Genomic DNA, 24,720 nt, shown 5'->3' with positions numbered 1-24,720 from the left:
AAAAGAGTGGGATAAATAGGTTTTTTTTTCTCCTTTTAATTATGGTTGTTCAGAATATATAAAGACTGCTTTAGAAATAAATGTACCTGGATTTAATACTCACTTCTTTTTTACACTTTTTGATTGTTTTAAAAATGAAGATTTATAAAGGGAATGGTGTATACCTACACAATAAGGTTCCTGATAAGTACAGGACAGGTACATAAAGATGTAGTGAAGTTAGGGTAGTTTTTGAAGATGTATTATAAAGACCAAAGCCACAGGATTGTAAGAAATTGTGAATAATACATGTTAATTAAAGTTTCTAGCTGTAATTTGTTTAAGGATGTTTGCTCCTCTGTTTCAAAATAACAAGCTATTTAAAAAAAGAAATATCAATTGATAATATGTATACAAAGGAACCTAAAAAGCAGAAAAAAGTTAAAGGTCCATGCCTTTGTTTTTGAGATATATGGCAATTGAAAATTAGGCGGGGAATGATTCTATCTAGATTTTTCATACATTTAACATTAACACCTTTATCCTTTCAAAAACTATGAAAAAAATAACAAGAATTTTATAAGATTTTCATAAATAGCTTTCTAAACAATATGCAATTAAGTTAAGAAATAAAAAGAAGGGGAGGCAAAATATTTGGTTGGCCTCTACATGGATAAAACTACAGACTTTCGAATGTCTGACAAAAAGTTTAAAACAAGAGTAGTTAACATCCTAAATGCTAGGTTCAAGAGTCAAATTGTTATATTAATTTCTCTTCCAAGGTTAAGAAGAAAGGTGTAAGTTAATGAAACTTTTCATATCAGTTAAATGAATTTGTTTCAAGTCAGATCTGTTTATTTTTGTCTTATGCATAAAGGGGCACTAGCTACAAAATACATAAAATATTTTTATTTTAATTCGTTTTGATCATTCTTTAATGAAAGTGAAAATAAACTTATTCTTTAGCGTAGAAAATGAAATCAAATTATATATATCATCTAGTATATGCAATGTAAACTGTTTATTTAAGACTTGTTATGATTTGAATATGTGTTTTAGTATGTTATAAATCAAATATGTGAATTTTAGTCAAATTGGTTAACATTATTTTGACAGCTAGTGCCTCTTTAAAAAACTCTTTAAGATTTAGCTAAAAATATTTTTACTAATACCTATTAGTTGGACTGCTATACCTTGGTTAAAAGTAATCAGTAATATATCAGAAAAAGTTCTGCTTTCATTGTTGTTTTTGATGAAAAATCAATTCTATTGTTTAGTCATGGATAATCATGAAAATCTAATTTGTTTACATCTACAGAGTTCATCAAACAGTAGACATTGAATGTCTGTTGGAGGCTGGGTCCTCCATTGAGAAAACAAATTTCTCTCTACCTGGTATTTAAAATGACTTAAATGTGTTGAAGTATTGAAATATGAGAACCTGGTATCTGTTTTTACTTTTTATTTTTGTTTATTATCTCTAGTTTTTTTTTAAATCTACTGTAAGCATAGTGATAAAGATTAAATACAGATGTTTTTCATGCTTTGGCTATGAAGGCATAAAGGCATTAGGTTTTCTGATCTGTGTATTTGTAATTTTGTCCTCTGTCTTCCATTGGTGTGTAACCTGCATTAAGATGGTACCTAACACCTTAACTAAAATTAATTTGGCTCGTTAGATTTTCATAAAATTTTGACAAAATATTTACTTTCACCCTATGACAAAAATATAAAAAATTCAAAAAAACTTGAACCAAACACTTTGTCTGAAAATTTTCATTGTATCCAAGTTTGACAAACACTAATTTTGATCATTGAGAAGCTTAATACTTCCTTAACAGTACAACGTGATTAAAACTTTTAGCTGATTTTACAGGGTTATCTCCCTGTAGTAATAGGTACCACCTTAAGCTTTATTGGGTTGAAATTTAGTTAAAAGGTAGTTTACCATGAAGTTGTGTTAACTTGAAACTAAGAACAGTAAATATATATATATATAATCAGGAACATGTATTTCAGTATATGAGCCATCAGCATATATTTAGTCATTTTACTGTAAGTAAAGCATGTATATATACAGCTTTTCTTAGCACAGTTATTTACCATCGTTGTTGCTTATTTATTATTGATTATGTTGATCAAGGAGATTGTTAAATGTGAAATGCTTGATTATATACATGTGTGTTTGAGATATAAATGATTTATAGATTTCTGTTTTTTTAAGGTGAAGATTTTAATAAATATAACTATAAGGTAGAATTCAAAAATTTCAATTAATAAATTTCTTACAAGATTTTGTTTTGTGGTGCATTTGTATTACTGTATATATAGTGAAAGTTGTTTTCATATTCTATAATTTTGTTTGTCATCTACTCATTATTTTTTCCACTTTCAAATTTTGATTTTTTTTTACAAACATGTGTGCATGCATGATATTTGTTTAGTTATTTGAATATATTGAAATGAAGAAACTCAGTATAGCAGCCACTTTAAAGAATATTTATACTGGTTGTTTCTGTGGTTAAATGATTTGATTCAGGCAACTGCCCATAAATCTGCCTGACAACAAGAATTGTCATTTCTTCTTTTGATTTGTTTTCAGTGTCGGATAAGTCAATTCAAAAAATATGTTTATGCCCCCTACTCCCAAAACTGAACAAGTCTGTCAAGTAGAACCATTTAAAATAGATATTTGACATCTGGAAAAGTTATATTTCAGCCCTAAATCAGTCTGAGAACATTTTATTTGAATACAACCTTGGTTTTGTACATGAGCAACAGACTGAACAATGTTTTTAATGTACAATTTGATTCAGTATCTTAAGGTAGGTTCATGGTATACCGCCATCTTGGATTGAACAATCGCAGTAAAAAATCGGTCTAGTTATTTGCCTAAATCTGCAAATTTGAAGACAGATTTGCAATTTAATGGTAAGACTGTTTAATAATATAAAGAAAACTTGGCAATTTATTGTATAATCCAAAATATTTAAACAAATATAATTTTTCTTGCTTTTAGAATCATTTGTTTCAAACGAGCCATTTAAGGGAAGATAACTCTTTTAGTAAAAAATTTATACTGGACAGATAGGGAATTTTTTTCTTTTTACTTGTAGCAAGAAAACAAGTTCGGTGACACCATTTTTTCTTTTTATTTTCTTAAAACATATTACAAAACCTATCTTTTACAACTTTTTTAAAAATTCTATCTCATATATTTTTTTTTATGCACACAAATGTGTTTTCCCATGAACAATCTAACCAAATTTAGACAATATTCAACGACTCATAGCTTGAAAAATAGCACGGTGACCCCTCCTTTTTATTATATATTTGAAAAGAGCATATTAAAATCTTCATTCTGGCTAAGTATAAGAAAATTCTGTCTCCAAAAATATTTACTTATGATCTACCTTAAGTAAGAAATATCTAAATACTCATAAATGTTCTCACTTTGAACTGGCATGCTCCCAAGGGTTCCTGGCTTTTTGAGCATTCTGGTTTATCCCAGCAGTTGATCAAATCTACAGCAGGAGTAAAGTATACCTATTGGAAATGGCTAAAGAATCCCTGACAGAAAGTTTATTACACTTTCTATATTTTTTTCAAACATTTATTATACTTTGCACGCTTTAATCAAATATATTGGTGAATAATGTAAAATAATAGTTAGTAGCACATGACATGTTTGGGAAAAGTGGAATTATACTCAATATGGTAGTGTACCATGATCAATATTAAGATCATACATATCTATTGTTGAAAGTAAAATTCAGGCAAGCTCAAGGCATCCCTTTATGACAGTTGAGTCTAATTAATTATACATAAGCTAACAAACAGAAGCTCTGACATTAGGTAGATACTTCAATATAAAAAAAAGATGTCATATGATTGCCAATGAGAAATTAACAGCTATAGGTCACTGTATTGCCTTCAACAATGAGCAAAGCCCATACCGCATCGTCAGTTACAAAAGGCCCTGAATCACAAATGTAAAACAATTCAATAGAGAAAATCAACAGCCTAATTAATGTACAAACTAATAAAAAAAAAAACGAAAAAAACCAGCAAAAAATGACAAATACTGATTTACAGGTTCTTGACTTGGGACAACACATAGCAAATATGGTGGGGTTTAACTAGTTAGATGGTGCCAAACTTTTCCCCTAAACTGGGACAGTAATGCAACACCACAACAAAAGAAGCAGTCTTAATGTTGGCTTTCAACACCTATATAAGGAACAGATTGTATGTTTGTCTGGTCATTTGGAACAGTATTAAGTTATGCTTTGAGAATCCTATTGATAGGAAAGTTCATAATGCATTGAATTTAACGTTTCGGAAGAGAATGCTGTGAACAATCTGAAAAATTTCTTTTTTCTTAAATATCTAAATTCCTGATGAAATGATTCTTTGCATGGGATAATGTCATATTTAGTATATTAGTTAATGTTAGTCAAATCATAAAATATTAAAGTAAAAAAAATATTATTGATATACATTTAATAGAAGTTCATTCTTTTTAAAGTTACAAGTATTTATCTTGAATTTTTGTTTATCCTTCAAAAATTAACTGTTCTATGGAAACAAAACTAAAATATATTTCTTCTATAGTTATTTCATGTGTCTACTTTAGCATCTGACAGCACCTTTCACAGATTAAATAAACCACAAACTTACCAAAATGCTTAATGAGTACATTTGTAATTTGGAAAATCCTTTTTGTACAGTATTTCTAATAGTAGAGTTTTTAAATTTATTTCTAGTTTTCGTTTTAAAACTTTTTCAGACAGTATTGCTGTACATGTATTTTTATAATTTTTTTTTTTTTTTATGTGTCATTTTAGATCATATCAGATTGGTCTGCTTAAAAATTTTGCGCTCCACCATTTTTTGCCATAATACTTCAAATGTATGTTTTATAATGTAAGAATACACATACTAGTGATGCATTTCAATAAAACTTTTCATGTGACTTTTTACTTTTTTCAGGAACACTTCATGCCAAGTTTGGAGCATGTCAGACTTGTCAGGATGATGATAAAACATGTCCACCATTTTGTTAACACAGCATCACATGATATCATTCCTTCACCCTATCAAACACACCCCATGTCACCATTGGATGAGTTTAAAAGGTAATTAATATAACAGTACTAGTATCCGAAATAAATTCAAAATTAAATTGAGGATGGAAATGAGGGATTTGTCAAAGAGACAACAACCCAACCAAAGAGCTGAAAACAGGCCAAGGCCACCAATGGGTCTTCAAAGGTCAATGCTGATATATTCAACAGCACGAAAATTTGTCTTTTTTTTAACTTGATTTAATTGTTAAAGTAAAACTGATTTTTCTTTTATTGTTACCGTGATATTTTAACCTTGATCTTCCGTAAAAAACTTGAGCACAATTTTTGTAATGACATTATCTATTTTATAAAGGATAAGTTATAAACTTGATTATTCAACAGTAAACAATATATACTTACAAATATGTATAAATGGCAAATAACAGAAAATGTACTGTCCATGAAATTATTTACTGTATGTTTTACTTGTTTTATAACAGAAGGTTTCTATTTCCAACAGGCAAAGTTAACCTTGTACAATTTTTGGGATTCTTTTTAAGATCTTTGGGACATGGTTTTATATGGATATATATTATTGTAACACATATAATTAGTACAAAGTTACCAGAACTTTTTGTGATTTATTTTTGTTTGAAAGTCTTGTACATATTATTCTCCTAGGTCCATTATACCCAATATGTTACAGAAGAACATGTATGCCTTCCTTAGACACAGTTTTGACAGATGGCCTCTAGACAATTCATTTAGAATGGTAAGATTTAATATATGTATTAAAAAAAAGAAGATGTGGTATGATTGCCAATGAGACAACTCTCAAAAAGAGACCAAAATGACACAGAAATTAACAAGTATAGGTCACCGTATGGCCTTCAACAATGAGCAAAGCCCATACTGCATAGTCAGCTATAAAAGGCCCCAAAATGACGGTGTTAAACAATTCAAATGAGAAAACTAGCGGCCTAACTATTGCACAAAAAATAAATGATAAACAAATGACAATCAGTGAATTACTTATGACTTGGGACATGCACATACATACAGAATGTGGCGGTTTTAAACATGTTAGGCCACAATTAAAAATATTTTGGTTTGCCCAAAGGTTGAGACAGTGGGTAGGTAGGTAGGCATTTTCTTTTTTTTTTCAAAAAAAGAAATTGAAGTATCAGGTGTTTATAAGTCTTCATGCCTATCTGATTAAAAAAAACTTCTTCAAATCAGGACAATAAAAGAATTTGAGTAGGCAGCTTTTTTCTGGGTAGGTAGGGTTCGGGCAAACAAACCTATCTTTTTTATGGCCTTAGTGGGATCCTAACCCTCCCTTAACCCCCTACTCAGAAAGTCAGCATTGATTCTTTCAAGTTGTATATTCAACCCCATAAATATTTGTTTTTTGGTTGTTTTATAAATATGATAATGAAGCAGAGTTAATACAAAAAAATGTGTAAATTATAATCAGAAACAAAACCTTTACATTATTTCTGGAATGTTATCCACTTCATTGATTTGTACCATATCATTCTGTAGGTTCTAGAGACATGGTTAACCTACATACAGCCGTGGAGATACACAAGTAGATTATCATCAACACGTAGAGACAGCGAAGGAGATACAAAACTGGTGGAAGAAAAATGGTATTGAATAAAAAATATTTAAAAGTTATACTTTAATTACCACATATATGCATGTTTAGCACTTTCAATTCTGAGAGAAGACGGGGAGTAAATTTTACCAGTTTTTCTTCTAAATGATTAAGTGTGCTGCTGCAATTTTAAGTTTAGAAATTGTATTTGTAAGTGAAAGAGGTGCATACATGAAAATTGTTTGAGTAACATCTTGCAAACGTTTGGTGGCATCATTTATGATTGTTCTGACATAATTTGTTTTATGAAAAACAACACAAATTCACAAGCTCTGAACAAAACTCATGTTTAAAAGTATTTGAAACTGTTTAATGCTATATAGATATTTATTATGCACTGGAAAATTATCGATTATATTTACTTTAAATTTCAGGTTTACATTCATAGAAGACAACCTTTTGTTTTACTCTGTTCTCCTGCAAGAATTTTTCAACAGAGTGAAAAGAATGGATCTAATGAACCTAGCAAACAGTCACATGTTGTATAGAGTGGCCAAAGTAAGTACCGTATTCTCTGTCATGATGAAGGAGGGGGAAGAAGGGGGGTCACGGACAGACTTGGGGTCAATTACATTGGAATGTAATTAATTAAATTACACATTGCATTGCAAAAATGATCAATTACACTAATTACACATTACACAGTTTTGGAAATTTAATTAATTAAATTACAATTACATTACTAAAGTAATTAATTGAATTACATATTACATTTCATCATGATATTTTTTAACAATATATATATCATACATGTATATATAATGCATGTGTAAAATATTCATGTAAGCATAGTTTAAGCGTTGCATTTGATAATCTCTCGGTGGCTTAGTGGTCTAATTAGTCTATGATCATCTACAGTGATCATTGGTGTGTGTGTTTGCATTTATTTCTTAATTGTCAAGGAATGCCAGATTTTATACTAAAGGCAGATGATTCTCTCTTTGAATTGTGGCTCTTCCAACATTAACTGGTCAAGTCTTTGATATAGCTAAGAGTAAAGCGTGTTGAAAGTGGCATTAAACATCTACAATAGATTAATTCATCCTTTTATTTTTGAGATTCTAAGGAACACATTTTTTTGAACAGCAAACTGATCTGAAAGTTTAGTAATATGAAAGAGATGAGGACAATGATGAAGACAATAGACTAAAGGAGGAGGGAGGATGATAGCTAAATCTAGGAGCAAATGTTTCATACAAATTTAGAATAATATAGGGTTATTGCATGAATATTGGGGAATATTGTCCCGAGTAGAATTTTATATTGCACGAGCTTGCGAGTGCAATATATGTTCTACGAGGGACAATATTTCCCAATATTCATGCAATAACCCTTTTATTGTATAGCAATATAATATTTGAAAGTAAAAATTGGTTTAAAGTAAGATTTTGACATTGATGACGTCATTAATTTTGAAGATTTATTGCACTAGTGCAATATTGGAATTTATTGCACGCTAACTTTTGGTTACTTTCTGTGGGAAATATTATATTGCTATACAATAAACTGAAATATTGGATAAATATTTATCTAATATCTGTTTCAAACTTCTGAAATTTTTACAATGACTTATTATTCATGTTATTGCAAAAAAATATTAGAAAATGTTTTTTTTTTTTTTTATAGACTTACTTTGAAAGCATTTTGCATTATTCATATGCCATATTTCCTGTTTCACAATAATTTTTTGATTTCTAAATAACAGAAAATTAATCTTTTTTTCAGGTTTTCAGGCTAGAAAATTTAGACAGTATGTTAAGACAAGGTAAGAAATGTGCACAGAAAGAAATCTAAATTTTAATTAAAAATTAACACAAAAATGTGTCATGAATTATTTGACAGCAAAAACAAGAGAAATTATCAGGACTGGCCTGCTTTGTATAGTTATTTACATACATTTGTATCCCCAAAATCAATCCAAACAAGATCGTCTGACAAAGAACAGTAAAACAAACAACACACAGTAAACTAAACACTATGCAAGAGGAACCCTATCTTATTTTCCAAGTGAATCTGTTTCCTTCATTGTGGTCAGTCCTGAAAGTAAAAGACAGATTTATATCAGCAGGTCATGGATAATTAAGAAAGAAAAAATGTTGATCAAATATATTTTGAAGACTCCTTATTAATTTTGATCAGTAGTTTGACAGTGATGATTTTTTACTTAAATAGTCAGTCAGCTATAAAAGGCCCCAAAAATCGCAAATAAAAACCCAAAAATCGCAAATAAAACAAATCAAACAAGAAAGCTGATTAATGTGGTACCTAACACGACAGGGAGATAACTCTGTAAAATCAGCTAAACGTTTCAACTACGTTGTGTCTGAAGGGAATATTTAAAAGCTTCTCAATGATCAAAATAAGTGTATGTCAAACTGCTATATAACCTGTGTATTTTTTCTGACAAAACGGTTGGTTAAAATTTTTTGAAATTTTTATATTTTTGTCAAAGGGTCAAAGTAAATACTTTGTTAAATTTTTATGAAAATTAAGCGAGCCAAATTAATTTTAGTGAAAGTGTTGGGTACCACCTTAATGTACAATAATGAATGAAAAACAAATGTGATATACAGCATTTAATGACAACCACTGATCAAGACAGGCACACACATAACGTCGCAGGGTCAAACATGTTGGCTGGTGCCAAACCCTCCATCAACCAGAGACAGTGGTGTAACAGCACAACATATGTTATGTTGTCAGATACTTAGAAGAGGGTGGTAAAGGGGGACCCTGAACACGGAAACATGTGAAATAAAAATCGGGAAAATGTTGCACGGCAAATTAAAATCGGACAAAACGAGGCACAAGAAATAAAAAGGGAAATATTAATGGAAAAAGTAAATTAATTTATTAATCAGATGTACTTGGAGATTATCTAGTCATTATATAATGGACATGATGACCCTGCAATCACCTTTTAGCGTCCGCTAGTTGCAACTGAGTTGAAAGAAAAATATCATTCATAATAATTAATTTGATAGCAATTTTAGATATTCTTGGAACACATTATTCAAAACAACCTCTGGATTGACTTTGAATTTAGTCCGGGTTTACTTTTTAATCATATGCGGGACAAGCACGAGAAATTAAGAGTACCTACACGAAACAAGGAAAATAAATAAAGGAAAACATGAGGCACGCACGTCGAACCAAACACGAGAAAACGAGAAATAAAACGTCAAAACACGAAAACGCGTGAAATAAAAAGGCCGAAAAACGTTGCATGAAAATAACCCTTTACCAACCTCTAAGAAATAACGCTTTGGGGAATGCTTAGCCCAACAAAACATGTATTCTTGTTCTAATTTACAGCTGAACAGGAGATGTGTACATCTATATATAGATCGTCTGGTCACATGACACGTGACCTTGGAGGGAGTTACCTGTCACCTGAGTCTAGTCTGATGTTCCACTCACAGATCTCAGACTTGGAGAAGCCAGGATTTCAGTATACTCTCATGTTTGGAGAGAAAACTCTTTATTCAGTATGTATTATGTAGTATAACTCTAACTTTGATATGTTAGGCAATTAAGAAGAATTTCTTTTTATGGCTGAAAAATAACTACAGACCGAACCATCCTATTTTGAAGTTATCCACATCCTGAGTATTATAGAAATTGTAGGTCTTTGGTTTCTGGGTGTCTGGTTATTTAAGAAATCTCTAGATTACTTTTGATTAGAATGATTGCAAATTAAAATCACCTCAATTGTTAATATTTAAGTTCAGCCAAATTTTATCTTGTTGTACCAGAATGGGAAAAGGAAATAAATGTTATATTCTTGCACCATTATACATCTATCCATGGTCATATTTGAAGTCAGCTTATATTTCATTAGATGAAGACATTACTCTAGTTTAATGAGAACATGCAGTAACCTACATGTAGTTAGATAATTATATATAAGGGGATAGGTTGAATAATTAATTATGTTAGTCACTATACTTGTCTTTTTGTAGGTTAAACAAGTATTACAACAATTACAACAAGTTAAAACACAGATCCAGTACCAGCAGGGTAGTAAACCAGTCAGATCCGGTCTGGCAGGATTTTTCTCTGGTTTGTTTGATGATAATTCTGTTGCCGTTGGCGATCTCACTCCAAATGATGCCAAGAAACTACATAAATTCCTCGATGAGTGTATAAAGAATCTCTGCTTTATCTATGATGTAAATACAGTTTTATATTTATTTCTTTAGAAATTCTCAGGTGTGTGTAAATTCGTCTGTGTGCATAATTTTTCATGGTTGACATTTTAACATGGAATTTAACCAGCGCACAAATAAGTAGCATAATTATAAAAAAAAGTACATAAATTACATAATCTATTTACAAAATAATTGTGTGTTCTTACACTACTATATCAGCTATATATTGTACTGAAAAGGGGTGTCTTAGAGTGACAAGATATTAATTGTTAAGGTTATCTAAGTTACTTTCAGTTCACAATCTTAAAAGAGCAATGAAAAATTAATTAAAAAAAAAGGAATTATGTTCAAATGATTTTTTCAGAAGTAATTATTGACTATTACAGTCGATTCCACTTAATTGCATACCGCTTAATAGCATAATTCGGTTAATTGCATAGTTTTCTCCTGCACAAAACCATTTCCCATTCATGTAATGTTAAATTGTCCGGTTATATGCATAGCTCTACAAGTGGCCTTTCGGTTTATTGCATAGAAAATTATTGCCGTCTAGATATGCTTAGTTAAAACTGACAAGATTTCTGACCGGAAATGGCAATTTGGTAAGTATTATTTTCTTGAATGCATTCTTATTTTCGTTATTATTTCATATTTACTTTTTTGTTATCTAAATAAAGTTTTAAAACAGTTTCTTTCGTGTTTATATTATGAATTTGATTTAAAAATAAACCTTGATGTCTGCACAGGTAAAGTTTCCCATGTTCTATTTTAAGCCTCGAGGTCATAAACATGTCAAACAGATATTGTTGTAAAAACACTGACCATTCTATCTCAAAGGGTGTTAAAAATTGATTGGATTTAAACAATTGTTCATAGATTACATTTGGGGTTAATTTTAAAAACAATAACTCCTGCTAATTATCGATCATAACTCTATTGATTGGGCTTGGGGTGATCTGTATTAATTTTAAATATTATAGGGCATTTATAAATGGTTAAAGAATTTTATGCATCAATCATTTATTTTTAATGTTTTATGAAAAGAGCAATTTACTTTTAATTATTATATTTTCTCACTTTCAACACTTGTTTCCATCAAATAACCCGTACAGGGCCCCATTACTGCTATACGAAACTAACGAGGTGTTTCTTCACTGTCCAACTGCATATCAAAGGCAATTCATTACACATCTATTGTTAAAATAATTATAAACTGTGAAGTATTGTTTAAAAGTTTATTTTAATCAAAGCATAACAATGTACATTGTACATATGGGTTATAGAAACAAATCTATTTTTAGAACAGTTTATTTTTCGTATCCCAGGTAAAGGAAAGTCGGAACGCAGATAAACTAAACTAAATCAAAATGTGTTTAAAATCTTTATTTAAAGAAACAAAATAAAATAACACATATGACATTAGACAGATAATTTTTATTAGAATATAAAATCAACATTCATTGTTGTATATGGATTACAGATGTTCATCTTTCTTCATGGATTTCTTTTACTGATCTGTTCTATCGATGTTATTTGACTGTCATTTGGCATTTCGGATATAAGCATACTCCGCTTTATTGCATAATTTTGTCTGACAAATAGGCTATGCAAATAACCGGAATCTACTGTAGTAAATTTGTGTTCACTTACATGGTAACATATTGAAGTATAACTTTGTATACTATGTATTTAAAAGTTTAATTCTATGATCAATAATTAAGAAACTGAGAATTAGACAGTAAATTAAACAGAAAATCACCAATGTCTTAATATTTATAACACTAATTCTAAAATTACAGTTACCAGAGACAAAGTATTTTATTACCACGAACAACACACAAGATAATAGTTACCATGGAAATTTATCATATAATACAGATTTAGATGACACTTGTCCAGATATAACAGAAACATGTAATGGAGTATCGTTAACAGATATTGGTAGATATCAGGTAATGATGGTGTATAATTGTCTCCCCTGACACACTTACATATTGGTAGATATCAGGTAATGATGGTTTATAATTGTCTCCCCTGACACACTAACATATTGGTAGATATCAGGTAATGATGGTGTATAATTGTCTCTCCTGACACACTTACATATTGGTAGATATCAGGTAATGATGGTGTGTAATTGTCTCCCCTGAAACACTTACATATTGGTAGATATCAGGTAATGATGGTGTATAATTGTCTCCCCTGACACACTTACATAATGGTAGATATCAGGTAATGATGGTGTATAATTGTCTGCCCTGACACACTTACATATTGGTAGATATAAGGTAATGATGGTTTCTAATTGTCTCCCCTGACACACTTACATATTGGTAGATATCAGGTAATGATGGTTTCTAATTGTCTCCCCTGACATACTTACATATTGGTAGATATCAGGTAATGATGGTGTATAATTGTCTCCCCTGACACACTTACATATTGGTCGATATCAGGTACTGATGGTGTATAATTGTCTCCCCTAACACACTTACATATTGGTAGATATTAGGTAATGATGGTGTATAATTGTCTCCCCTGACACACTTACATATTGGTAGATATCAGGTAATGATGGTGATATTTGTCTCCCCTGACACACTCATATATTGGTAGATATAGGGTGCTATAAACAGTTTCGTATTAAAAACTAGGGGTATTTCCCCAGTGAGATTTACATACTGATGGAATTCCCTGCTATTTATATACCACTAAATGAAAAAGTTGATTGTTTTTTATGTTCAATGTGAAAAACATATATTGAAGTTCAATTAAAATGCCACTTTTGTCAAGATTTAAAAAAAAAAAAAATGTTTTTGTGACTTCCTACTATATGGGAGGCAACTCCATAAACAGCTGATTTTCACCTGTTGCAAAAAGCACTTTGATTTGTCAGGTAAGATAGCTCCTTTCGGAGCAGGCGAACGTAGGCTGAAACTACATTTTCTTAAATCAGCCGGATAAGCTCTTCGAAATGCATATTATAAGAAATCTCAAATATATGCACAGGTTACTGATCCGTGTGTCCAAAGGTGGTCTGTTTTCAAGGTTTGTTTAGGGGGAAAATGCCTAATTTTCAGCTGATAACTTGTACCAATTTGCATGTTTAAACAAGAGATGTTGAATTTTTTTTATTTATTCAGAAAGTTCATAGAATTATCTTTCCATTGATGTATAGATATCTATATAACTATGAATATCTGACTTCTGCATGATGGGTCCACTATTACATGCCCTGTTACAGAATGACGTCACGTAAAAAACTGTTGATTGCACCCTTAATTAAGGGACAAATACAAAATATTAGTGATGTTTTAGCATAGAAATGTGTTTGTGAATGGAGTAAAATAATTCTGAAAAATATTGTACGGCATGTATACATTAATTTAAAAGCATCAGTTTGGTATATTTAATGCAAATATTACAGATTTGTACATAGCAACCAGATATAAGAAAACCAGACTCTGTTCGAATATTGAAGTTTTTTAATTTTTTGCGACGTCATGATATTTTTATTCAATCTCTCATATATTTGGAACCAAAAGTTGCATATGAAAAGTGTAGATTTTTTCTACTTTGACCTTTACTCCTGATCAGTGTTATATAAAGTTTTATTCATTATAATATATATTTGGTACTTTTTATAGTCAAAAAGGTACACATGCCATTCCTAAGAAAAACACTATTTCAATATTTTCTCAACTCAGCTATAACTTAGTTCATATAGTACTAGGAACAAAATCTATTTAAAGTAACTTTATTCATGCCTATTTCATAGTTTTTATTCTATTTATTTAAAAGAAACCCTATTTTATGATTTATTTTCTTTGTAAAACTGATGAAAATGTGATACAGGAAATGTTTGGGATTTGCCAGTTAAACTGTTTGCCACTGGCCAATATGCCACTACCGCGCGACATAAAAAAAGAGCTGTAGTTTCACTATTTGTGGTCACAATCCTTAAAGTAAGACATCATTTTAATCGGTATAGTGTACAGATTCAGAAAAGCTGAGAATTTTTTATATATCGCATACAAGGTTTTGCTTAAGGGTGCTATAAACAGTTTCGTACTAAAAACTAGGGGTATTTCCCCAGTGAGATTTACATACTGATGGAATTCCCTGCTATTTATATACCACTAAATGAAAAAGTTGATTGTTTTTTATGTTCAATGTGAAAAACATATATTGAAGTTCAATTAAAATGCCACTTTTGTCTAGATTTTAAAAAAAAAAATGTTTTTGTGACTTCCTACTATATGGGAGGCAACTCCATAAACAGCTGATTTTCACCTGTTGCAAAAAGCACTTTGATTTGTCAGGTAAGATAGCTCCTTTCGGAGCAGGCGAACGTAGGCTGAAACTACATTTTCTTAAATCAGCCGGATAAGCTCTTCGAAATGCATATTATAAGAAATCTCAAATATATGCACAGGTTACTGATCCGTGTGTCCAAAGGTGGTCTGTTTTCAAGGTTTTTTAGGGGGAAAATGCCTAATTTCCAGCTGATAACTTGTACCAATTTGCATGTTTAAACAAGAGATGTTGAATTTTTTTTATTTATTCAGAAAGTTCATAGAATTATCTTTCCATTGATGTATAGATATCTATATAACTATGAATATCTGACTTCTGCATGATGGGTCCACTATTACATGCCCTGTTACAGAATGACGTCACGTAAAAAACTGTTGATTGCACCCATAGGGTAATGATGGTGTAAAATTGTCTCCCCTGACACACTTACATATTGGTAGATATCAGGTAATGATGGTGTATAATTGTCTCCCCTGACACACTCACATATTGGTAGATATCAGGTAATGATGGTGTATAATTGTCTCCCCTGACACACTTACATGTTGGTAGATATCAGGTAATGATGGTGTATAATTGTCTCCCCTGACACACTTACATATTGGTAGATATCAGGTAATGATGGTGTATAATTGTCTCCCCTGAAAAACTTTCATATTGGTAGATATCGGGTAATGATAGTGTATAATTGTGTCCCCTGACAAACTCACATATTGGTAGATATAGGGTAATGATGGTGTATAATTGTCTCTCATGACACACTAACATATTGGTAGATATCAGGTAATGATAGTGTATAATTGTCTCCCCAGACACACTCATATATTGGTAGATATCAGGTAATGATGGTGTATAATTGTCTCCCCTGACACACTTACATATTGGTAGATATCAAGTAATAATGATGTGTATTTGTCTCCATTGCCACAGTTCCAGTTTTGACGACGTCAACAATTGTTAAAGTTTGTGATTAAGGTAGTTGTGCTGATTCAAGTTCAACAATTGCAAATGTTTATGATTAATAGGTTTGGGCAAAGACAACAATAGTTTAAAATGTTTGTTAAATATGTTATGTCAGCATCTTTTACACAGATAAGTTTTGTTCATTTGAGTTTAGTGTCAATATTTTGAATTTCACATGAAATTTTCTCAAGAAATGAATTAGCTTTTACAAATAATTATTCCGCCCACTCTCATAAATTATTGCAATGTTTTTATTAATTTGAGACAAGTATTATAATATTATGAGTTAACATTTTTTATTAACCGGATTTTTGTGACAAAAATGTCGGTTATTGATTTGGGGATGTCAGCGGGGGGCCAGGCGGCCGGGCAGTCGGGCGGTTGGGCGGGCGGCAATCAAATGTTGTCCGTGCATTAACTCATGAACTGTTCAGCCAAAGCTTTTAAAATTTTAATATGTTGTTACTGACAACTAAATGAAGGTCAAGTTCAATAATGGTGATTTTGACCTTTACCGTTTAGGAGTTATGGTTCTTGAAAGATTGTAAAATGGAGTTTCCAGTTGTGTCCGTGCATTTACGCATGAACTGTTCTACCAAAGCTTCCCAAATTTTAATATGTTGTAACTGATAACAAAATAAAGGTCAAGTTAAATAATGACGATTTTGACTTTCACCGTTCAGGAGTTATGGTTCTTGAAAGATTGAAAAATGGTGTTTCCATTCACGTTGTTGCATTTACTCATGAACCATTCAATCTAAGCTTTTCAAATTTTAATATGTTGATACTGATGACAAAATGGAGGTCAAATTTGATATTGACGGTTTGCTGTCGTTGTGACAGCCTCTTGTCTGATACATGTATCTTTATGAAGATTTTTCAAAAACCACAGTAATTAATCTCTGATTATTATCTGTTCTACAAAAAATTTAAATGATCAATGTATGCTATATTTTCTAAATTAACAGTATTCATTTTTTCATATATATATACAGGGATTATCATGGCGAAAAATTTAACCATTATGGATATTGTTATTATTTTAACTGTAGGTTATAAACAAAATGAAAAGATTTGAAGTGATGTACTCTGGTGACCCTGATCTTCAGCCTATCAGAAGCTATGAAAATGCTACAACAGTAAGACTGCTACATCAGTTTTGTTCCTATATAAATACACAGGTAATAATGCTTCACAGATTATACTCAGGTGTAAGAATGATAATTCTAATGCAACAACATTTGTAACGTTCATTTTGATTGGATAACGTCATTTATTTACATGGCATTGTCAATTGACAATTGATGCTATGGGACGTTCGCGCAAGCGCAGACGGCATATGCCAATTTTTAAATACATGTTTTAACGTTGATTTCTGTCAGTTTCATTAGAATGGAGATAACAATATTGTATTTTAAGCTCTGACGGCATCAATTGGGGATTTGATGGTCGCAAATACCCGTTTACTGTCTCCGCTAACGCGTCGCCAGTAAACTTAATTTGCGCCCATCAAATCCCCAATTGATGCCGTTGGAGCTTAAAATACAATACAGTTATCTCCTAAATGCTGTTTTTGTTTAAAAAAGACAAACCTGTTACTTATAATCAATCTTAGAGAGACTAATGGTATATTGTTTTTGAGGTTGAGCTTTAAAAAGAACCTCATTACAGATTTATACAACCTCAAAAAAAACTTGCGGTCATAAATTGCTTTGTCGTCGGTTGTGTCGGAAGACATTTGGTTTCTGGACAATAAAATTAGTTTTAAGTGTATGGATCTCTATGAAAGTTAAGGAAAAGGTTCAATACCACAAAAACAAAATTGTTTGGGTGGGTCATTTTTTTCCCTCAAGATTTAAGAAATAGTCAGGTGTCACAATTCATTTTGCTAATTCTTTATATATAGTCTGAAGTATTGCGCAAAGCTGATTGTAGTGCACAACAGCAAGAAATCTAAAATTGAATAAAAATTCAAATCATATAACCAATTTCATTTATATTTCAAGTTCTTTGACTACATTTATTCTGTGTCAGAAACCTATTATGTGTCAAATATTTAATTACAATCCAAATTCAGACCTGTATCAAGCTTGAAAATTGTGTCCATTTTTTTACCCAACTGTTCAGGGTTGGACATCTGAGGTTGTATCCAATTGCGCTCGATGAAGCAATTCATTCAAATTGACGTGCTTCTAGATTGATGAAAAAATGATTACTTTGAATGAAAAAAAAAGCTAGAAGAATTCTCAATGAGAAGGTATTCACAGATACTTGAAAATAAATAAAACAGACACCTGGTGTTCACCTCCATAATCTTCAACATTAGACAATTGCCAATATTATAGGACAAGCTCTAAACAGAAAAAGAGTCTTAGATAAGAACATACTTTAAAAAGTGCTTGTCTAGTCAAATTGTGAATGAGTTCATAATAGGCAACCAAATTTCTAACAGTAACTAAAGCATTTCCAGATAGATTCCATTAGTTTGTAATAACTTTGGCAGCCTCGACATTTACCACTTAGAAACAAATTATAATGATTTTGTAGGTTTAATTGAATGTTTTGTTTATTTTAACAAAGGTCATTCTAAATATTAGCTTTCAATTAAGTTATAAGAATTTATTTTTTCGATAAAAAAGAAATGAAAGTATTCTTTTTTTTTCAGTTTTCTAATGAGATCCAAACAGTGTATGAAAGAAGAGATTTGATTGGCAGATTAGCTCAAGTGTATTTTGCACCTGCCATACCAAGAGATAAAAAACCAAGTTCTCCAATATCTGGCAAAAATTTAAATGAACTACGAAGACCAAAACTCAGATTAAGATTTTTAGCCAGTTATTCAACAATGTTATATTTAGCTATATTGTTTGTGTTTTTAAATGTGTGGTTAGGTGTTGGACCGTTACAGTATGTTTTATTGTTACTTGGCTGTACATTGTTCTTTGGCTTTTTACGGGCATTAGTTACATCTTTATAACACAAACCATTTTTCTACATTAGTCCAAAAAAGTAGATGCTGGCTTCATATAATATTTCAATATAAGATTTCCTATATTCAGGGTATTAAACATGGAAAAAATATCAGTCCCCCGAATACCATTTGTTACGGTAAATTCTGGAAATAATGTGAATTTGGGTAGAATTGCTGTTATAAGTAAGTGCATTCGGATATTTGATAGATATATCTGTGTGCCGATTCTTCTTCCGTAACTGCAATGATTAATTGCATTTTATCCATTCTTTAAAATCTTAAAAAAACAAATATATGCAAATATTTCCTAATAAACAGTATTAACATGTTTAAAAGCAAATTCTACTTTTTCTTGTGAAAAGAAACTTTGATCTTTTGAAGGTCGATATATGAATGTGGGAAGTCTTCAGATTTGTAATATTTTATGAGCTGTAACAAAAGGAAGGAACATATGAATTATCTTCATTATTTCAGTTAGCACAATGAATACTGTTGCTATATGAAATGTATATTTTTGTATGGAATGAAATGACTTATTAATATGATTTTGTATAACACCATTTACAATAGAATGGTCATTGTTAAATATAGATATCAAATATCAAAGTTATGTAAATAAAATAGAGTTGTTGTAATAGAAATCATAATGGATTTGTCCTTTTAAAGAAATCAAATAACATTTTCATGAATTTTATGTTTGAATGATTTGAATGAATTGAATGAATTTGATTAATGAATTTAAGAACTGACATTTTATATTTATATAACATGTATATCATATTTATATGTATTATAATTGTAAACTTAGAAATTCTACCCATGTTTTTATTATGGCAAAAATAGTTGGGGTAGTTTTCACTAAAAAATAAAAACACACCGACAGCATTATTTGTTTTGTAAGATTACCTGGAATTGCTATTGCTAATCTCATTTTTTTTCTATTGTTTAACAGTGGAAATAATATTTACATTAGATGTATGTTTCATTATAATTACATTATTTTGATTGGCTAACACCAATCTGGCGTCATTCTGAAATTAACTTGTATTACAGATCATTGACACATCATTATTGAAACTAAATTTGGCATATTTTTTGTTTGTTTGTGACAAATAAGTATCAGAAATTTAGGATTTTCTGACAAAATGCTAGATATAAAAAAATATGTTCGGGTCAAACTGTCTAAAACATGGTCAAATAGTAGGTTTGGTAAGGATATTTATTGATTATTTTAAATGTTTGTTTTAAATGTCTGGGTATTATGTTGCCAACAAGCTGCTTATTATATCTTGTTTAAATACAATTATTGTCGGCAAATATTGAAATGCACTAGATATATTAAATACAGGTGGAATGAATATACATATCTGAAATGTCATGAAAACACAAAATATATGCTTAGTTTCACAAAAACCTTTATTATCTGTTGATGATCTGGCCTATTTATTGATCGTTGTCTTTTTTGGAATTACTGAAACCCAAGCATGAGTTGATTAGATTTTTATTGGTTTTGATTTATATAGACCAAATTGTATCAATGCTACTCAACTTAGCATTTGATTTGTCCTTCCAACTGTTCTGACAAGTTTTATGGAGACGAGACTAGAACTGACATACTAAATTGCATTCTTGGTTTCTTTAATGACTTTTTAGCTCACCTGGGCCAAATTAAACCAAATTTGGCCACAATCATCATTGGGATATCTAGTTTAAAAAATGTGTCCAGTGACTCAGCCAACCAACCAAGATGGCGGCCATGGCTAAAAATAGAACATAGGGGTAAAATGTAGATTTTGGCTTATAACTCTGAAACCAAAGCATTTAGAGCAAATTTAACATGGGGGTCAAAGTGTTTATCAGGTCAAGATCTATCTGCTCTCAAATTTTCAGATGAATCGGAGAACCCGTTGTTTGGTTGCTGCCCCTAAATTGGTAATTTTAAGGAAAGTTTGCCGTTTTTGGTTATTATCTTAAATATTATTATAGATAGAGATATATAGAAATAATGTTCAACAAATTAGGATCTACAAATAAGTCAACATGACCAAAATGGTCAGTTGACCCCTGAAGGACTTATTGCCATTTATAGTCATTTTTTACCATTTTTCATAAATTTATGTAATCCTTTACAAAAATCTTCTCCTCTGAAACTACTTGGCCAAATGTAACCAAACTTGGCCACAATCATCATTAGGGTATCTAGTTTAAAAAATGTGTGGGGTGACTCAGCTAACCAACCAAGATGGCAGCCATGGCTAAAAATAGAACATAGAGGTAAAATGTAGATTTTAGCTTATAACTCTGAAACCAAAGCATTTAGAGCAAATCTGACAAGGAGTTAATTTGTTTACACAGTCAATATCTATATGCTGTGAAAATTTCAGATGAATTGGACAACTGGTTGTTGGGTTGCTGCCCACCAATTGGTTATGCTTAAGAAAATTTTGCCGTTTTTATGCCCAACCTACGATAATAGAGGGGCATTATGTTTTCTGGTCTGCCTCTGTGCGTCCGTCCGTTCGCTTCAGGTTAAAGTTTTTGGTCGAGGTAGTTTTTGATAAAGCTGAAGTCCAATCAACTTGAAACTTAATACACAAGTTTCCTATGATATGATCTTTCTAATTTTAATGCCAAATTATAGTTTTTACCACAATTTCATGGTCCACTGAACATAGAAAATGATAGTGCAAAGTTCAGGTTAAAGTTTTTGGTCAAGGTAGTTTTTGATGAAGTTAAAGTTACATCAACTTTAAACTTAGAACACATGTTCCCTATGATATGATCTTTCTAATTTTAATTCCAAATTAAAGTTTTGACCCCAATTTCACGGTCCACTGAACATAGAAAATGATAGTGGGAGTGGGGCATCCGTGTACTATGGACACATTCTTGTTGGTTATTATCTTGAATACTATTGATAGAGATAAACTGTAAACTGTAAGATCTACAAATAAGTCAACATGACCAAAATGGTCAGTTGACCCCTTAAGGAGTTATTGCCCTTTATAGTCAATTTTTAACAATTTTCATTAATTTGGTAAATTTTTACAAAATATTTTCCTCTAACTAAAGGTCCAAGTTCATTATAGATATAGAAAATTGTAAGTAGCAAGAATGTTCAGTAAAGTAAGATCTACAAACACATCACCATCATCAAAACACAATTTTGCCATGAAACTATCTGTGTCCTTTGTTTAATATGCACATAGACCGAGTTGAGCGACACAGGCTCTGAAGAGCCTCTAGTTTAATGAGGAAACCAAAACACCCTATATATCTCTCTATCTATCTGCTATGCATCAAAAACTGTGCTTACAAAAACTAGTTCTAACAAAATGTAAATTATTGTTAATCTCACAGTTTCTTGTGAAAACTTTGGTTTAAACATTGAACCGAGATCAAGAGTATCAAGCTACTTTTATTTGACACATAATAAATGTTTCAAAAAAAACTGTTTTAAGGGAAATTAAAAACAAATTTCAATTTACAATCGGTTTGAAAAGAAAAATGATACAACAGAACAAAATGACAATCATATTTACTTAAGTATCAATGATTCTATGAGTACAAAAGAGCAAAAACTGACATAAAAAGGATTACTCTCATGCAATATATAAATAGTGGGCCACTATTAAGTCATTATTCTGCCTCTGGAGAAGCTCCACAGTGGACCAAAACTGGTTGAGCGATGATTTTTCACAAGGCACTTTTAGTCGTGTGTTTTTGCCTTACCTACTTTATACTTAAAGAGAAGCAAAAGATACAAGAGGGACATTTGAACTATTAAGTAAAGTTAAACTGACAACGACATGAAGAAAAAAAAAGACCAACAAACAATAGTGTACAACATAGAAAACGTAAAAAATGCGTACGCCACCAAAAATTAATGGTGATCTCCAGTGTTCTGGAAGTCAAGTGTAAGCAGATTGTGCTCCACAGGTGGCACCCATCATGTTTGTACAAAGCCGGTAATACGTTTATCTCGATAAGTCAAATTCGGAAAAAGAGGAAGGGAATGTAGTTAGACATTAGTTACATATCAACTGAGACAGATATTCCATAACAGTCGACCATCTCGTGATGGCGTACGTAAAACTGACGAAGGGGTGATTTTAACTTCATCACTTCTTGTATTCAACAACCCTCATTTAAGGAAATCATGAGAGGAAATACAAGTTCTAGAATATCGTATCAACTGAGAGATATATACTCTGTATGCAGGCGCGGCTGGAATGTTACTACATAGGAATGTAATGTTCCGATTTGGAAACTGAAATCCTCTCTTATGTCGTAAAGCTTGGTTTTCAACCAACCCTCATGGTGTAAGTCAAGATATGAGGCAGACTTAAATGTATCTGTTGTATCCTTTATCGCAAGCTTAATGTGAAAGCTGTGTTCTTTTTAACGGAACAAAGCAAAACGAACTTTTTCGATAAGTTTTTGTTTGGAATGGAGAATACCTGTGTAAAGTGTAGAAAAGTCAATTGTTTTAATACTATTACAGGATGAAAAGTCTTACATTGTTTGTACTCTACAAGATCTTTGAATGTTTTATTAGTATCCACAATTGATTCACAGCACCTCTAGAAAAGGTAATTTCAGAAATAACTTTGAAACCCGGCTTTGATTGTTGATAAAATTGATGTGGAAAGAGGTTCCGTGGTGTACTTGAAAGGCAAAGCTATATAACGTTGTTTGGAGAGACACTTATGTAGTGTATGTATCCAATACAGTGATGGAAGATCTAGTTCCCAAATGTTATAAAATTTGAACACAATGCGTATTACAGGACGATCATCTGGCAATCAGTAGAGTTTTTTTTTCAAATTAACTACTAGAATTCATTGTTATTTGTTGCAACGCTTGCATTATCTTTTAGCTTTTGAACACGATCGATTCCTGCATTGCATGTTCATTTTCATCCAGTCTTATACAAGATAATTTATAATCAGCTTTTACAGGCCAGGTAATTCCTTTTTTAAATTTGTGGAATATTGCTAAATTGACATAATATTCACACGTAGGGCATCTATGTGACATGGACAAATTCCTTTATTATATATTAAACTATATTTATTAAATGCATTTGGAAAAGTTTTTTCGTTAAGCTTTATCAATATTATAATTAAGTAAATTTCTCCCTTAAGAAATCTCAAGGTTGGTGATCATTGTCTTGCCATTTTGTGGTGTTATGCTCCTAATTGATTCAATGCAAACGTTTTTTAACCTGATGAAAAAATCAATAAAACATCATGTTTACATGAAAATCTTTGTAATGTATGATAATTTCTTCACCTGTGCAGTGAATTGTTAAAGGTATTTGAATTAAATGTATTGACTAGCAATACAAATGTTTTGGAGATGTGAGCAATATTTCTGATGGCATGCTGTGTAAAAAAAAGTATTGAATGGTTCGAATCAGTTCTTATGAGAAGATATGAATAAACTTAAAAACAATACCAACACTTTCCATTTTTTCAGCTCAATCATAAGAAACTAACTCCAATTCCTTTATATAGAAATCTCACATCTGACATCATTAGGTAGAACTTTATTTTGGCATTTTTTATTTTATATTTGTGAATGTATAAAAGTATAAACAAAACTATA

General features: G+C 31.0%; 1 protein-coding gene across 3 annotated transcripts in view; it reads left to right on the top strand.

The window, feature by feature from the left end:
- The window catches only part of LOC139527339 (sphingomyelin phosphodiesterase 4-like), a 29,501-nt gene extending 8,978 nt beyond the window's left edge, over positions 1 to 20,523 (top strand). The window contains exons 8-19 of one of the 3 annotated variants that reach the window (XM_071322725.1): positions 762 to 776; positions 1,999 to 2,034; positions 4,972 to 5,117; positions 5,730 to 5,820; positions 6,594 to 6,700; positions 7,083 to 7,206; positions 8,434 to 8,473; positions 10,024 to 10,196; positions 10,671 to 10,880; positions 12,659 to 12,811; positions 17,192 to 17,320; positions 18,805 to 20,523. In XM_071322725.1, the coding sequence (XP_071178826.1) occupies positions 762 to 776; positions 1,999 to 2,034; positions 4,972 to 5,117; positions 5,730 to 5,820; positions 6,594 to 6,700; positions 7,083 to 7,206; positions 8,434 to 8,473; positions 10,024 to 10,196; positions 10,671 to 10,880; positions 12,659 to 12,811; positions 17,192 to 17,320; positions 18,805 to 19,116 (1,536 nt within the window). In that variant the 3' untranslated portion in view covers positions 19,117 to 20,523. The remainder of the gene's footprint in view (positions 1 to 761; positions 777 to 1,998; positions 2,035 to 4,971; positions 5,118 to 5,729; positions 5,821 to 6,593; positions 6,701 to 7,082; positions 7,207 to 8,433; positions 8,474 to 10,023; positions 10,197 to 10,670; positions 10,881 to 12,658; positions 12,812 to 17,191; positions 17,321 to 18,804) is intronic. The other 2 variants (XM_071322726.1, XM_071322728.1) reach the window with 2 other exon arrangements.
- The last annotated feature ends 4,197 nt before the right edge of the window (positions 20,524 to 24,720 follow it).

This window comes from Mytilus edulis, chromosome 6, assembly GCF_963676685.1.
Source record: "Mytilus edulis chromosome 6, xbMytEdul2.2, whole genome shotgun sequence".
NCBI classification, from domain to species: domain Eukaryota; kingdom Metazoa; phylum Mollusca; class Bivalvia; order Mytilida; family Mytilidae; genus Mytilus; species Mytilus edulis.
The sequence above is the reverse complement of the archived record's forward strand: the minus strand, read 5'-3'. Positions and strand labels throughout refer to the sequence as shown.